Below are 16,644 nucleotides of genomic sequence, written 5' to 3' on the forward strand. Positions count from 1 at the left end.
TAATTTCAATAAGGTTATATCAAAGATCTAAATAAAAAATATTACTTAAAAATTTACTTTATTATCGTTTCTGCCATTTTGGTCAAATCTGTCGAAATTATTTGAAATTCCATGTAAATAAAAGCAAAAAAACTCAAACAGCAGCTATTTCTCATGACAGCATATTTACATGAGGGAGAAAAATGCACTGAACTTACCACAGAATGAGCGCTCGTAAAATACTCAAAAAATGGACGGTTTAGAGCCTCGGAATGGTGTCGCTAACTTTCCTTCTTTCACTTTCTTTTCTAGGGTGAATTCCCACGGGGATTGCACAAGAAGGGTCTAAGAAAAAAAAAAAAAATTTCATCGTTCCCATATCAGGTGTGATCCAAACGGCCACTTCAGATTGGAACTTTAGCTACAGTATAGTCACTCGTTGCACGAAGCTAGTTAAACAAACTGCGAGATTGCCAAAATCAGACGAATCCAACATGGTTTCGATCAAGTTCAGCGGGATCGATAAACGTTCTCTGTCAACTCATGTTTTATTATCCAGAGTTTGTGATTAATTCGAGTGTGTGCGCCTGAAAATGTGTCACGTGCAGCGAACAGCCAATCACAAACACTTCTGCTGCAGCGAGAGATAGCAGCTGCAAGAAAAGATCTGACTATATCAATGCATGTGAATCAACTGAATTTAAATAAGAGCTCAAAAGAATACACGTTCGATTAATCAGTTTAAAAGCTTAATATTAAAGCTTATATATATATATATATATATATATATATATATATATATATATATATATATATATATATATATATATATATTATGTGCATTATACATAATTATTAATATAATAAATAATAAACATGTTGGGTGTAATGCATTAATAAGGAATTAATTACTTTAAATTAATTACCTTTCCCTTGAAAAAGTAAAGTAAGGGATTACTCTTATTTTTTTATTTAATTAGTTACTTCTGATGTAATTGCATTAACACTGTATATACTATTGAACAAGTATATATAAAACAATAGTGGATTTAACATAAAAATGTAGCTAATGTATGTGTTTAATGTAACCTTCTCCCTTTAAATTATTTGGTAGTTCAAGAATAATTGATGCAATTTTATATTTTTTAAAGAATTGTATAGAGACTCTCTGACGACTCTGACTCTATCCATTAGGCCATGACTGCTAAACTTTATAGATGTAACATGACAGACAGTGAATGTGATTAACCCATGTGCAAACTGCAAAGAAAACCAGTAACCCAGTGTTACATTGTGCAACTGTTACATTAGAAACATGTTCACCTGTTACTCTCACTGCTGCAACCTAATGAATATTCATCAATAATTGGAATTTATTTTCATTGGAAAAATAAAAGCTGTTATTGATAATTTGTTCTCACTCAAATAAAACGTTAGCGCAAGAAAGTAAATTGTTTAGGTTACCTGACCAAATGTTTAGGTAGCTACAAAACAAAATCTAATATGATTTTCTCCAATATAAAAAAAATTAACTTTTATTAACTTTTATGCTTACATGCTTTAAAATATAAAGACTTCACACACACACCATTTTTGTTTTATATATATATATATATATATATATATATATATATATATATACTATTATATATATATATATATATTAATAATAATAATTGTGTTAAACAGAGTGAGCCAAGATTATTTTACAACAGAACACAGAATACATAATTTCCCTGTGGCAGAAGATGATCTTATTTAAGTTATGCTAATAGCGATAATTTTAGCCATAGCAATAAGTGGTGATTTTTTTTGTTTTCCAAAAAAGGAAGACAATTTCTGAACTAACAGTTTGTGACAATCCAGCAGGATGAAACTGAGTTACCCTCTTTTGATTAAACATTTGCATTTAATAAATAAATTATAAAACATCTCAATTACCTCAAATGGATTAACATAATCTCTCCTGTCTAGCAGACTTTAAACAGCATTATTCTGTGAGTTCATCATTAATGTGTGTGCCTTCACTAAATATTCTCAAGGCTTCAGTAATTAATTCATCTTAGTGTAACCAGTGGATCACGACGCCAAGCGTGACTGATGTTGCTGGAGTTCATGAAACCAGTTAGATGAAACCACAACTTCTGCGTTGTGTAGATATTGAGTAACATTGGACACTCAAACACGGGGCAACAGGCTTTCGTTCATCTGGATCTTTATTTTCACTTCTGATAAACACACATGAATCGCTCTTAAATGTCCCGTCTTTCCCACGCAATCATGGTGCAAAAGAGTCCAAAAAGGCAAAAAAAACAAATGAAGCGAAAGAGATTGCTTTACACAAGAAAATTGTATAAAACAGAAAGCTTGATATAAACACACAAACAAGCATCCTCTACGGGTGAAACTCCCTTACATGTTCTGTCTCGGGTAAATGTACTCTTATCACCATTGGATAAAAAATAAAAAATAAAATAAACAAAACTAATACAAAAAATAATAACACACTTAATTGAAATAGCATTATAAACATGATTTAAGATGGATATATATAAAAGACTTGAGAGCTAAAATGAACTCTACCTCTCCCATGCAAATATGGTACAAAAGGGAAGAATAAGAGGAAACTCTGGAAATAAGACATCATGACTCAATTAAAGGGAAAACCCTCACAGATAGACAGCTATACCAGGTATGCATATATGTACAATTTTGTGTTTGTCATACTTAATATATTTAACAGTATAATTTATATATTGGTTACATTAGCAATATGACAAAGCCTGAATGATCCATCTCTTATTTGCACTTGTGGAAGTTGCCTTGTTTTGGTAATTGCGACTTTACATATTACAATGTGACTTTAAATCTCTGAATTGCAACTATTTCTCATAACTGTAACTTTATATCTCACACTGTAAATTTATATTACAATATTACTTGTTTTTTGGAAAGCAACCTCATACATTGTGACTATAGCTTGCAGCTCTATTTCTTACAATTGTGACTATTAATTGATTTCACAATTGTGAGACAATTGCATAAAATCGTAATTACCTGTTAGTTTTTTTGCTCTGAGGTGGAAATGTGTCTCTGTGGTTTCTCGCAGGAGGTTGTTAAATCTGACACAGAGACACTGAAGATTTGGGATAAACCCCAAATCCAGCATAGAGGGGTTCAGTGAATGTGGTGTTGAATGTGTATATGTGTGTGGGTGTGTGTGTGTGTGTGTCAGAGACGCTGTAGAAGGACAGAGTGCCGGCAGACCAGTCCAGATACACTCCTACTCTATTAGAGCGGGCTGAAGGGCCAGATACTTCAGTGCTTTTATTATTGAACCAGACTGTGTAATTCATATCAGAACAGTACATACTCCAGGACTTATCATTCAGTCCAAACCAACAGTCAGTCCCACGTTTCCTGTCGATTCCTTTATATGCCACTGCTACATGACCCGAGCCACTCCATTTAACCTCCCAGTACCAGCGTCCAGTCAGACTCTCTCGACACAGAACCTGCTCCTGGAGCTCAAATCTCTCTGGATGATCAGGATACGGCTGATGCTGCTCTTTCACACATGTTGCCTCTCTGTTGTCCTCAGACAGAATGAGTTGAGTGTGTGCTGTGTTTATGTCCAGTATGAGATCACAGGCATCTGAACACAACAATTAGAGATCAGCACATCTTTGACATTGTTAAATCTGCACAGGTGTGTGTGTGTATGTGTGTGTATGTTATGAGGACCAAATGTCTCCACAGTGTAGATAATAACTGTAATTTTTGACATTTTTTGGTCCCCATGAGGAAAACAGTTTATAATTTTAGGGGTAAGGTTAGTGTAAAGGATAGAATATACAAAGTTCTATCATGAAACTCTAGATGGCGCAGGCTGATAGGTCTTTAACTCAATCTGCTTGTAATCACATCATTCTCAGTAGGGCACAGCTGATTGGTCCCTGCTGTATCAGTAGCCAATGAGCTCGCTGCTCAACCTTCAAATACTTGGTCAGCATTTGCTGTAGCTTTCAGAAACCCCCCACCTTCCCCAGCTCCACCTGTGTAGATCTGCTATGGTTTATTTCATGTATGCTGTATTGCACAGCACCAGCGTGTCTACTTGCTCACAGCAGTGTGTTGTGTATGTATTGGCAATAGCAAGTCTCTGTACATGCTCTACAGCAGAAGCAGTGTAGCAGATCTATTCTGCTAAGGCCAAACATATTAACATTGTCATATCCATTACCATACCAAACACTCTGTCATGACAGAAATACAGTTGTTACAGTATGAACATCACTACACCTATGTCATTTCCTCATAATGATGGGAATACCAGTGTGTAGGGCTGGGCATTGACACAGATTTCAAGATTTTATTTCAATTCACAAGCTTGCATTTTGATTTGATTTCAGTTTGATACAATTCGATTCTAAATCAATAAATTAAATCAATTAATCATACATTAAATAGCTACTGAAGAACAGGATAAGTAGAAATACAATGAATATAAATTATAGTGCATATATTAGGTTCATATTTCTAGCTGACTAGCTAGTTTTTGGACATTAATTCGCTTTTCTGTGGTAAATGTAACATAACCTGACACTGTATACAAGCTGTTTTATTGCCATCTGTGGCGAGCACGACGAGGTCGAGGGCCGTGGGAGGACGGCGCGAGGCCGGTGGCGTGATTGATAATGAGCAACACGTGCGTGACGCACCGGTCTCGCATCTCTCACGGAGGAGCGGAAGCATAAAGGAGGAGTGACGACAGTGAAGAGCGAGAGAGGACCAGGCCTGTGTTTTATTTGATGTTCTGTGTTGCCAGCAGTCGTCCGTGAGGGGCTGCTGGCTTTTACTTTCATTTTGTATTTGTTTTATTTTTGTCATTAAAAGTCTTTAAATGTTCGCTGGTTCCCACTTCCTTCTTCCTGTAACAACATACCTCGTTACACCATCTTTCCATAGTTGAAATACTGATTGAGTGATTACATGGATTGCGGTAAGGTGCATCTTTCAATATATCTTCTGATGTTAATTCATGTTTATGCTTTAACTAGCAATAATGGGGAAGAGATGATCATTTCACGTGCGCTTCGCCTGAACTGAAGGTGCTATGTGATCTGACGCACCACATTAAAGAGCACCAAAACAGTATTTATTGTTTTGAATTTATTATTTATTTTATTAGATGGGACATGTGCTACAAAGTTTTGTTCATTCATCAACTGAAAACAGCAGAAGCCCTATTCGGACAGGACTAGTTTTCTAAACAGCATTTGAGTAACAATTATTATCACTCGATGTCTGTGTTCATGTACTGATTTAGACGGGACTAACATCTATGTGTATATTACAGAGGTGGGACTGTGTGTTTTCTAGATGTGGCCGTTACAAAGGTCATGTCCTGTGCGTGCGTCACGTATATGTCTTTTAAATTATTAATTGTTTATATGATTTTAATTTATTATAAAAAATAAAAAAACATTTAAGTAAACTTAATGAGTTTATAGCAGTGGCTGTTTAAATTAATAATTGAGCAGAGAAATCTAGAGAAGTATCTTACTCTTACTTAACACTGGTATTAAATGTGCAGTCTAAAACACTAGGTCATTTGCACTGGAATTTTCACAATTTAACGTCTGTGGAACAAATTCTCTAACAGCCCTATTAAAACTATTCCTGTTCAAATAGGGCTATTGACTGAGAGATTAATGGGATTTAAGGATCGATAACAGTTCTTCAAAATGACAATCGATTTAAATCGAGGAATTTATATTTTTTACCCAGCCCTACCAGTGTGTGTGTGTGTGTGTGTGTGTGTGTGTGTGTGTGTGTGTGTGTGTGTGTAGGACCTACATTTTGCCAGTCCTGGTGTGATCCTGAAATTTCCACCATGGTCCAAACTATACAGAGACAAAAACATACACAAAACAAACAAACAAAAATTACATGATATGTGGGAAGATTCATAAAATTGCAAATAAAATTAGAGTTTTGTAGCTTTTAATATGAGTTTACATATGAGTTTATTTTTATCATTTACTCTCCCTCATGTCATTCCAAACCCATCAGACCCATCAAATTATTTCAACACACAAATTAAGATATTGTTAATTAAACCTGAGAGATTGTCCCTAAAAGTAAAACAAATGAATCAAGCAGTTTAATCCAAATTGTCACATCCTCCAGCTGGAGTTCATATGAGCTCTTCCAGAGGACACTTGTTTTGTCTCTGTGTCACTATTAAGGACTACATTACCCACGATCCTTTGCCTGGACTCATTATGTCTTCATTCAGTACACTTGTGTATTGTTACCTTGTTTGCACTGGCTTATGGTGCCTTCTAGATTTCTCAACGGGTCAGGTCGGCCCGACAAACCCGACGGGACCCGCGGGTTTGGGTCGAAAATATAATCAAATGACTCGAGTCGGGTCGGACCTTGGGCTTAATATTTTCCGCTCAGTAAAAAAAATAAAATAAAATAAATAATAATTATTAATCATCGCTTTTCTGTAGTATGCATTATTAGCATGGTGTTTACTGAGTTTGATAATATCGTTTATTTCTTTTAATATCAGTCTAATGCATTAAGCCATGTTAGCGTTTCAGTGTACGCGGGTTTCGTGACATCATCGAAGTCCCATTTCATTGGCTAGGTGCGTGAAATTTGAAATTGCAGTGACAGATTTGAGAAGTTGCAAGTGCCTAATTGAGGCTGTACTGCGAATGTGAACGTAAGATTAAACGCAATATATATATTACAAGTTTGTGTCTGTCGTTGTATTTCTGTGAATGGCATTTTACACATTTGTGTCTACTTGTGTCTGCAGCTTCAGATTCAGAATACAGGTTTGTGACTATTGTCTGCGAGTGCAAATTTCAACATTCAACTTCAGATTTTTATTTGACAGGTTTTCACATTGGAGCTGTGAGTGTAAATGTTCATGTACAAGTACGAATATTTATTGTACAAGTTCTCAAATTCACATCTACGTGCTCTCGAGTTTTGCTACTATTTTACCTTCATAGGCGGGGGCAGACCTGACACCGCTGTGTGCACGCCTTTAGCCTGGAGAAAAAAGATGGAGTTGGTGAAAAGTAAACTTGCCACAGGTGAATTCATCGTCGCTACTACAGCCTATTAATATATTTAAAGTTTATTGTTTCAGTTGTTTGTATTGTTTGTATTGTTAAAAGTCGTGAACATTAAAGGTTGATTTGAATTCCAGTCTGCTGGTCATGATAATACGTGTATGAGAAAAAAAAATAATCCGACACGGCGTCGGGCTGCGGGCCGGGTTCGGGCAGATAATTCATGTTGATGTGTCGGGTTACATCGGGTCCGGGCTTTAAAAGCCACAGGCCGGGTCGGGTCGGGTTGTAATTTTCAGGCCCGTTGAGAACTCTAGTGCCTTTCTGTGCATTCTTTGTGTAGTTATGCTAGAATGTTGCCACTGTGTAGTGATGGGAAACCAAAGCTTTCTGGAGCATTTGAGGCTTTCATCAAATTGTGCGAAAAAGGTTGATTATTTGAAGCTTTTAACACAATGCGCATTAGTGACATCTGGTGGTCAGACTTGTCTTCTCCAACATATCTAACTTATCATCACAGAGCAGAAAAAGCATGTGACCAAACAAAGCTTCGGAAGTCCGTGACATACAAGTGTGGGATCAATACAGTTCTATCTAATCTCATAGAAATTAATGAGACCACAACTCCTGTCATGTGTAGCCTGGTCAACAGATTCACATATTGATCAATAATATAAAATATACAAGTAGGCTATGTGATCATAATTATATTAATTAATTATAATATTTTAATTAATGAATTATTAATATTTTGGGTGTTCTGTTTTAAAAAAATATATATATATAAATCATGTTATAGGGAAGTGTAGGGTTAAAACGTTTAAATAACGCCTCCTCCATAATCATTTCACTTTTTATGCATCAGATGAGGTTGCGATTCTCATGAAGCTCCATTTTTTTCAAAGCAGCTGTTCCGACCTTTCGACACTGCATGACGTTCGAAGCTTCAAACATCATCAATCACGTGGTATTGTCATTTCGATATAAGCATCGGTACAGTGTGTGATACAATAGTGCTATGAAAACTGCGTCGGAGCGCCGGAGCCCCGGTATCAACTGTCCCATCACTACCACTGTGTGTCTGAGCGCCTGTTTTCTTGTCCTGGATCCTGTGTTATTGTCGTCTGCCTGGTTGTTTGTATTTAACCCTGTCTGGATAATCTTGATCTCGGTATGTTTGTACCCTTGCTTGCTTTTGACAACTCTTTGGACTACCTTCAATTAAGACTGCATTTGGATCTTTAGCCAAGTCTCAGGAGTGTTTTTAACACGGTACACACTACTTCTAAAGGAAGCTCAAACTACAGGACTGTAAAACTACCTGAATTACTGTGGTGCTCTCACTACAGAACAAAGTTCCTTGCCATCTGTCTTCTTGTCATAGCAGTGCTCATACACAACACAGCTGAGGTGCATAAACCTCAAGTCCTTTGGTCAAGCTCTTGTTGGCCGGCAGCCAGAGGCTCGTATACCTTTTTTCTTTGACAAAATCTTTCTGCAACAGCAAATCCAAATCATTTGGATCCATCACATTTTTGCTCACCCCCAAAAAGTGGCAATTTTAACATGCTATAAAAATGATCTGTAAGGCATTTTGAGCTAAAACTTTGCATACACACTCCGGGGACAAGAGTGTAAGCTGTACTGGGTTTAAGAGCTACAGTAATTTTAGCATTAAATGCTATGCGAATTCCCTTTAGACTAAAAATGTATTAGTCCTAATATTAGGAGCAACGTCCCTAATTTTTAAGAGTTGCTTAGGAGCAACAATTAGCCGTGAGATATTTTTTTGTGAATACAGCCCCTGATTTTTCATCTGTCACGTGAACCACTGCAGCACACACCAGTGTGCTCCAGACCAAAGACAGGTTACACAGAGTGAATCATATGTGCAGGTCAGCACAGACAACAAATCATTGCAATCAAACATTGCAAAAAAAGACCACAACAAAAGATTTAAATAAGTACTGCAAATTGTTATAGCAAGGTGTTACCCTTTAACACTAGGCTCTCCCTAGTAGGAATTTAAAAATATATGGGTTGTAATAATTTGTTTTTTCTTAAAGCTAATTTAGTATTAAAGTAACAGTTCTCTAAGCTTACACCCTCAAAATTTAATATAAAAACTGTTCACTGTTTTCTCTTATGAGATTTGAGGATTCTGCTGTATTACATCAGATAAAGCCAGCTAAAAATTATGACCATAAAATATTATTTCTTAACAAAAGATCCCTCTTATGCCGAGTTCAGACTGCACGATTTTAGCCCCGATTTTGGCTAGGATAGGTCACAATATCAGTATTTTTATAGATATATTCACAATTATATCAAACAGAAACAAAGCACAAACATTTGCTTGACCAGCAGCAACAGCAGCACATTGCAAAATTATTTATTTACCCCCAACTCTCTTTGCAGAACACACAGTCCTTGCTCCCCTTGTCTTCCCAGCCATTTCCTCATACATAATATGTTTTTATTTTTCTCCTCTTCGCTGCAAATCAGTGCACAGACAATTTGTATAGCAAGCTTCTTGCAGGCTATCATTTTTAATAATTTCAATCACGCGCGAGAACTGCGGTCTTACGCACGCGGGATTTTGTGCTATTTCCTTATCACTTCTCGCGTGTGTTTGGTTGCGAAACGTAGTTTGCGGACCAGACAGAAGTTGTCGGCGATTCTTCCTCCTGAAAGTCATGCAGTGTGAAACCTCCTGTCGCCGATGCATCGTGCAGTGTGAACACACCAGCAACTGAATGTTACCCCAGATAGTCACGCAGTGTGAAAAGAACAGTGACCCGACTACTTTGAAAATCGTGCAGTCTGAACTCGGCATTAGGTGACCCCTAATTACATTTAGTCACACATATGAGTCGTAACGTCTAAACATACTTGAGAAACTGCAGAGAGCAGTTTGGATCGTCCAGTTTGTCGTTGAGCTGCTGGACTCCTGATTCTCCTGGGTGATTGTAGCTCAGGTCCAGCTCTCTCAGGTGTGAGGAGTTTGAACTCAGAGCTGAAGACACATAACCACAGCCTTCCTCTGTCACCATACAGCCAGACAACCTACAGACACACACACAGTCAGATCATTCACAAACACACATCAACATTATGACCGGCTGACTGTAGATTATCCCTTATATGCTCTAACACACCTCAGTATCTCCAGCTGACAGTTTGGACTCTTTAGTCCATCAGAGAGCAGATTCACTCCTGAATCCTGCAGGTCATTGTTACTCAGATCCAGCTCTCTGAGGACGGAGTTTGAGGATTGTAGAGCTGATGATATAATTTCAAAGGACTGACCAGTGAGATTACAGCCAGCAAGACTGAAAAAGATTCAAACAAAATGTTTTCAACTCTATTTCCATTATATCATTATTTATTTGTAAAAGATGTTTAAATGAAATGATTAAGACACAATTTAATATATTAGGACAAAATTAAACACGCACAGAGCTTTTTTGCAGTTGATCACAGCTGGTATCAGTCTTCTTCTCCCCTCATCTGATGTGTTGTATCTCTTGAGATCCAGCTCATCCAGCACCTCCTCTGACATCTGAAGCATGTAGGCGATTGTTGAGCAGTGAGCAGGAGAGAATTTCTTCTCTGAGTGTTTGTCTGATTTCACAAACTCCTGAATCTCTCTGGACAGAGTCTGATCTTTGACTTCCAGCAGACAGAGGAACAGATTGATGGATCTTTCAGCGGAGAGTCCATGTCCATCTTTGATCTTCTCTTTAATGTACTGTGTGGTTCTCCTGATGCTCTCTGAGCTGTTCTCTGTGTGTGTCAGTAGATCCTGTAAGAGTCTCTGATTGGACTCCAGTGAGACGCCCAGCAGGAACCGCAGGAACAGATCCAGGTGTCCGTTCTCACTCTCAAGGGCTTTATTGACAATTTCCCTTTGCAGATTATGCACTACATCAAAAAACTGCAATGTGTCAACATGTTTCATTACATAATGGTAAAACAAATAGAAAGCAGCAAGAAACTCCTGAACGCTCAGATGAATGAAGCTGTAGACTTTCCTCTGATGAATCACAGATTCCTCTTTAAAGATCTCAGTGCAAATCCCAGAATACACTGAGGCGTCAGTGACGTCTATGCCGCTCTCTCTCAGGTCCTCCTCATAGAACATCACATTGCCCTTCCTCAGCTGTTTGAAAGCCACTTCAGCAAGTTTCACAATCACTTCTCTGCTGGACTGCAGGGGTTTCTCTGGATCGCTCTCTTCATACTTCTGATTCATCATGTTGATCTGAATCAGCAGGAAGTGGATGTACATTTCAGTCAGAGTTTGAGGGATTTCTGCACTCAGATCTTCTGCCAGGAGCTTCTGAAGCACAGTGGATGAGATCCAGCAGAAGACGGGTATGTGGCACATGATGTGGAGGCTTCTTGTTCTTCTGATGTGTGAGATTATTCTGCTGGCTTGATGCTCGTCACTGATTCTCTTCCTGAAATATTCCTCCTTCTGAGGCTCATTGAACCCCTGAATCTCAGTCAGACGGTTGATGTATTTGGAAGGGATCTGATTGGCTGCTGCTGGTCTGGAGGTGATCCAGATGAGAGATGAGGGAAGCAGATCTCCTTTAATGAGGTTTGACATCAACTCACCCACTGATGAAGTCTCAGTCACATCAGAAACGTTCTGAGTGTCTGAAAACATCAGTGTGATTCTGCTTTCATCCAGACCATCAAAGATAAACACAACTTTACACTCCTCATAAATCTTTAAGTCCAGACCTTGAAGTTCAGGATGAAAGTCCAGCAGAAGTATGTGGAGACTGTACTGATGATCTCGGATCAAGTTCAACTCTCTAAATGGAAGCACAAACATGAAATCTACATCCTGATTGGCTTTTCCCTCGGCCCAGTCCAGAATGAACTTCTGCACAGAGACGGTTTTCCCGATTCCAGCGATGCCTTTAGTAAGAACAGTCTTGATTTGGTCTTTCTCCTCACATCCTGGTTCAGGTGAGGCTTTAAAGATGTCATTGCAGTAGATTGGAGTGTCTTGAGAGTTTCGTGTTCTGGCTGTTTTCTCCATCTGTAAAACCTCATGTTCTTCATTCACTCCTTCTCTCTCTCCCTCTATGATGTAGAGCTGTGTGTAGATCCTGTTCAGGAGGGTTTCATTCTCTTGGAGTTTGTTTCCCTCACATAATCTCTCATACTTGTGCTTCATGCTGGTTTTGTGCTGGTCTTTGACTCTTTGCAGGTCTCCAGTCTTCAGTGTGTGTGTCTGCAGGGCTGCTTCAGTTTTGTCCTGATAGTGGGATGTAGAGAATGGCACAGATCTGATCAGCTCTTGTATCTCCGCCCTGCTGTAATTAAAAAGTAAAGAGCAGCAATTGCAGTCATTAGAATGACCATTAAATAACATCAGAAATAAATTGGTTACTATATATGATTTTAGACCCCTCTTCATGTTAAGTATATTTTGCATACTCAATTTTCATTTTATTTCATGGTATTTCTTTCTTTTTCATTTTTATTTTTTTTACTGAGTTTTTTCACTAAAATCATTTTTCATCTTAGATGCACTACAATAAATCAGCAAGTAAAGGTTTATTCTAACGGAGGATCAGAGGACACTGGTTCATCACTGAAATTAATGGGAAGCCTCATGGATGTGTTACTCTTCAGAGACACACCACTGGGTTCTGGAGACTCTGATCTCAGTCTCTTCCTCCTGCTGATGCTGACAAATGACAAACAAACAAAATGGAATTTTGGAGCACTAAAAGACACAACATCAACAAAATGTATGTGTTAAAAAGTTTTAGCACACAGTTTTAAAGGTTGATACACAGTAAATTCCCCAGTGTTAAATTAACACTGATCGGTGTTCATATGGGAACCACCAGCAGGGTGTTAAAAGTAACACTGAAGCAGTTGAGTTAATTAGATAATTAAGTGATTAAATGAGTGATGATTGTTTGATTATTGAAGACACCTGATGATAACAAGCAGAATCACTGAAGAAAAGAGAAACAAAAGGACTACAACTGACTTCCAGACACAGCCTTAGATGAAATCAACTGAAAATACATGAAATCTCTCTTATTACAAACCAGTTTGACCTTATTTTAGATATTCATCTACAGAAGTTCTCTTTAAAAATTAACAGAGTTTTAGATGTTGATGTTTTATTGAAAATGTTTGGTCTCCATTATGGTGATAAGTGTTTCCTTTAGTTGGGCAGTTTGACTCTTTATATTTTATTATGTTAGTTGTCTTTGTAACAGTGTTTACCAACACACATACTTTGTTGCAAAGGAAACCATAAACAAAGATTATAAGGTGATATATATTTCATCATCATAAAGAAAAATGTTTCACAAATGTCATCACTGACCAAAAGAGGTCACTTCTTATTAATAGATTTTTACCGCCAATACTTTTTTTTTTTGCCAAAGATTCTGAATTTTAATTTCTAAATACATTTTGAGAAAACAAAATGTAGAGACACACACACTAACATCAAGCATCAGCTTTTGAATCTCAACAATGGTGACATGCTTAATCCTGCAATGCATGCTGGGAGCCATAAGTTGTATAATATGGTGGCTCTCAGCATGCATTGCTGCATAAAGCATGTCACCATTGTTGAGATTCATATGCTAATTCTTGATGTCTGTGTGTGTCTAAAGTAATTTTCCCACAATGTATTTTTAAAATCACAAATCAGAATGTTGGATCGGTGGGAAAAATAATTGTTGGTGAAAATAATTTATTAATAACAAATAACTATTTTTGGTCAGTGATGAGATTAGTGAATCATTCTCTTTCATGACGGTTCAAACTAAATCACCTGATCATCTTTGTTTCTGGCTTCCTTTGTAACAAATTATGTGGTTTGGTAAACACTGTTACAAAGACCACAAACTTGCTGTTTGTGGAGTTGTTTAATCCTCCTCTGCTGAGATCTTGAGAGGTTTACTGTCTTTTATCTTCAGTTGATTTAAAAATATAAATATAATTTTTTTTAAATAAAAATATAAAAATAATATAATATACTACTAATGATAATATACTTAGATAAGCTAATAATGAATTCTAAAGTCTTTGTTGGAACTACAATTGTTTCATTGACACAGCAGTGGAAAGACACCCCATTTAATAATTCGAAAGATTGCCCATCAGGGTATAAAAAAACGATAGGGGCTAAGATGGAGCCATGTGGAGTCCCCTAAGGAAGAAGTCTCTTATCGTAGGTGGAATCTCCAATACCAACTGAAAAATATCTGTCAGAAAGATAACTCAAAACAGTGCCTTTTCATACCACTGTATAATTTGTTTCACCCCATGTTCAAGGTATAAATTTTGACAAGGCATGGATATTATGGTCATTGATATTGAATACTTATCTAAGGCCAGAAAGATAATGTTTAGTGCATTTACAAAAGCTGACTGGTCCTGTTCTACAACCCGATTGGAAAGTTTCAAATATGGCATTTATGTTTATGAATGATGAACTGTTGCAAGATTACTTTTCCCAATATTTTTTAAATGAAAGGTAAATGAAAAATATGTCAATAGTCAGGTCTCTTTAAAAGTTGAGTCACAACTGCATGCTTAAAATCTAGAACAGTGTTCTTCAACCCTGCTCCTGAAGGACCCCCAACACTGCACGTTTTCTTTGTCTCCCTAATCAAACACACCTGATTCAACTCATCAGCTCATTATCACATGAGTTAATGAGCTGATGAGTTGAATCAGGTGTGTTTGATTAGGGAGACAAAGAAAACGTGCAGTGTTGGGGGTCCTTCAGGAGCAGGGTTGAAGAACACTGATCTAGAGGGTATGCATCCTTAGTCAGGCACTTTAACAAGCAGAATCACCAAAGGAGAAAATCTATTTTTTAAGACACCATTATGGTGATCAGTGTTTGCTTTAGTTGGGCCCTTGAACCTTAAATCATTAACTTTAGATTTTGTTTGGCTGTTGTATCTGAGTTGTAACTCTCAGATGAACAAAGAGAAAAGTTGATCAGGTGGTGTTGGTTATGTTTTGATATAATCATAATTTGACCTAGACCATAATTTCACCCCTAGATTCACCTTTGAGCAATTGTTTTTCTGTATTTAAATGTGCTCTAGGTAACTTTTTAACCTTAACTGAACAGCTTTGGAGTCAGTGGAATGGTTATATTACTTATTTCGAGTTGAATGGTGGTGGTTTCGCACCCCCCTGGTGCCCGAGAGCGGAAAAAACTCACTTGCAACTTTGGGCCGGCGGGTCGGCGTCAGGAAGTATCGCGTGATATCAGGTCTCGCGATGTAACGAATTGCTTGACGGCACTGCACATGTACACGCCCTCATTCAAGCACCGGCTAGCTATAAGCAAAGGGCAACGATAGATTGAGTTATGGCTGAGGCTGTAAAAAAGATGCAGAAAGCTAGGAAATCTTTGTCGGAGGACCAATGAAAGAGGAAACGGGATACTGACCGAGCAAGAAGTCAGACTCGAGTAAATATCGGACCGGCTTTTTCAGAATGGGGAGAACTGAGAGAAACAGAAGCCTGCAAAACGGATGCTGATCCTGCTGTTGCACTTGTAAGTATCTTTGGAATAAACTGTGTTTAATATTTAAATTTCAAGTAATTGCGACCTCAGGATGTTTGCTATTGTCTGTAAAGGTTTTTATTATGATCGCTGTCTGTTACGGGCTTACTAGTACGCTAGATACTTTAACTTTGATGTTAGCATTGTCATTAGCAAACACGTTTGATTTCTGTAGTTGTTTGGCCGTTCCTCTGTCGGTTTTATTTGTGTAACTTACACTTTTATTTTTTGTCACTAAGTCAACGCGTCTGATAATAGGCAATAAACATGTTGCACATATCATGATCGAGCTAGAAAAAACGTTCTGATGTTTTCTTAGACAAGCAAAGGTAAACCGTCATTCTACCAGATTAATTTATAGACCTTACTAATATAACTTTAGACAAATATTAGCCTCCGATATATATACAGTGAGGAAAATAAGTATTTGAATACCCTGCTATTTTGCAAGTTCTCCCACTTAGAAATCATGGAGGGGTCTGAAATTGTCATCGTAGGTGCATGTCCACTGTGAGAGACATAATCTAAAAAATGTATGTATGTAATGTATGATTTTTTAACTATTTATTTGTATGATACAGCTGCAAATAAGTATTTGAACACCTGAGAAAATCAATGTTAATATTTGGTACAGTAGCCTTTGTTTGCAATTACAGAGTTTAAACGTTTCCTGTAGTTTTTCACCAGGTTTGCACACACTGCAGGAGGGATTTTGGCCCACTCCTCCACACAGATCTTCTCTAGATCAGTCAGGTTTCTGGGCTGTCGCTGAGAAACACGGAGTTTGAGCTCCCTCCAAAGATTCTCTATTGGGTTTAGGTCTGGAGACTGGCTAGGCCACGCCAGAACCTTGATATGCTTCTTAGAGAGCCACTCCTTGGTTATCCTGCTGTGTGCCTCGGGTCATTGTCATGTTGGAAGACCCAGCCTCGACCCATCTTCAATGCTCTAACTGAGGGAAGGAGGTTGTTCCCCAAAATCTCGCAATAC

General features: G+C 37.7%; 1 protein-coding gene across 4 annotated transcripts in view; it reads right to left on the reverse strand.

The window, feature by feature from the left end:
- Positions 1 to 2,177: 2,177 nt before the first annotated feature.
- Positions 2,178 to 16,644, reverse strand: part of LOC311077598 (protein NLRC3-like) — a 48,244-nt gene continuing 33,777 nt past the window's right edge. For 2 of the 4 annotated variants that reach the window (XM_084106156.1, XM_084106157.1), the window contains exons 3-7: positions 10,535 to 12,409; positions 10,235 to 10,408; positions 9,969 to 10,142; positions 5,839 to 5,885; positions 2,178 to 3,634 (exon numbers count right to left, since the gene is read on the reverse strand). In XM_084106156.1, coding sequence (XP_083962282.1) covers positions 3,096 to 3,634; positions 5,839 to 5,885; positions 9,969 to 10,142; positions 10,235 to 10,408; positions 10,535 to 12,409 — 2,809 coding nt within the window. In that variant the 3' untranslated portion in view covers positions 2,178 to 3,095. Of the gene's footprint in view, positions 3,635 to 5,838; positions 5,886 to 9,968; positions 10,143 to 10,234; positions 10,409 to 10,534; positions 12,410 to 12,663; positions 12,787 to 16,644 lie in introns of all 4 variants that reach the window. The other 2 variants (XM_084106155.1, XM_084106158.1) reach the window with 2 other exon arrangements.

The sequence above is a fragment of the Abramis brama genome (genome assembly GCF_963993115.1).
Source record: "Abramis brama genome assembly, chromosome: 2".
NCBI classification, from domain to species: Eukaryota; Metazoa; Chordata; class Actinopteri; order Cypriniformes; family Leuciscidae; genus Abramis; species Abramis brama.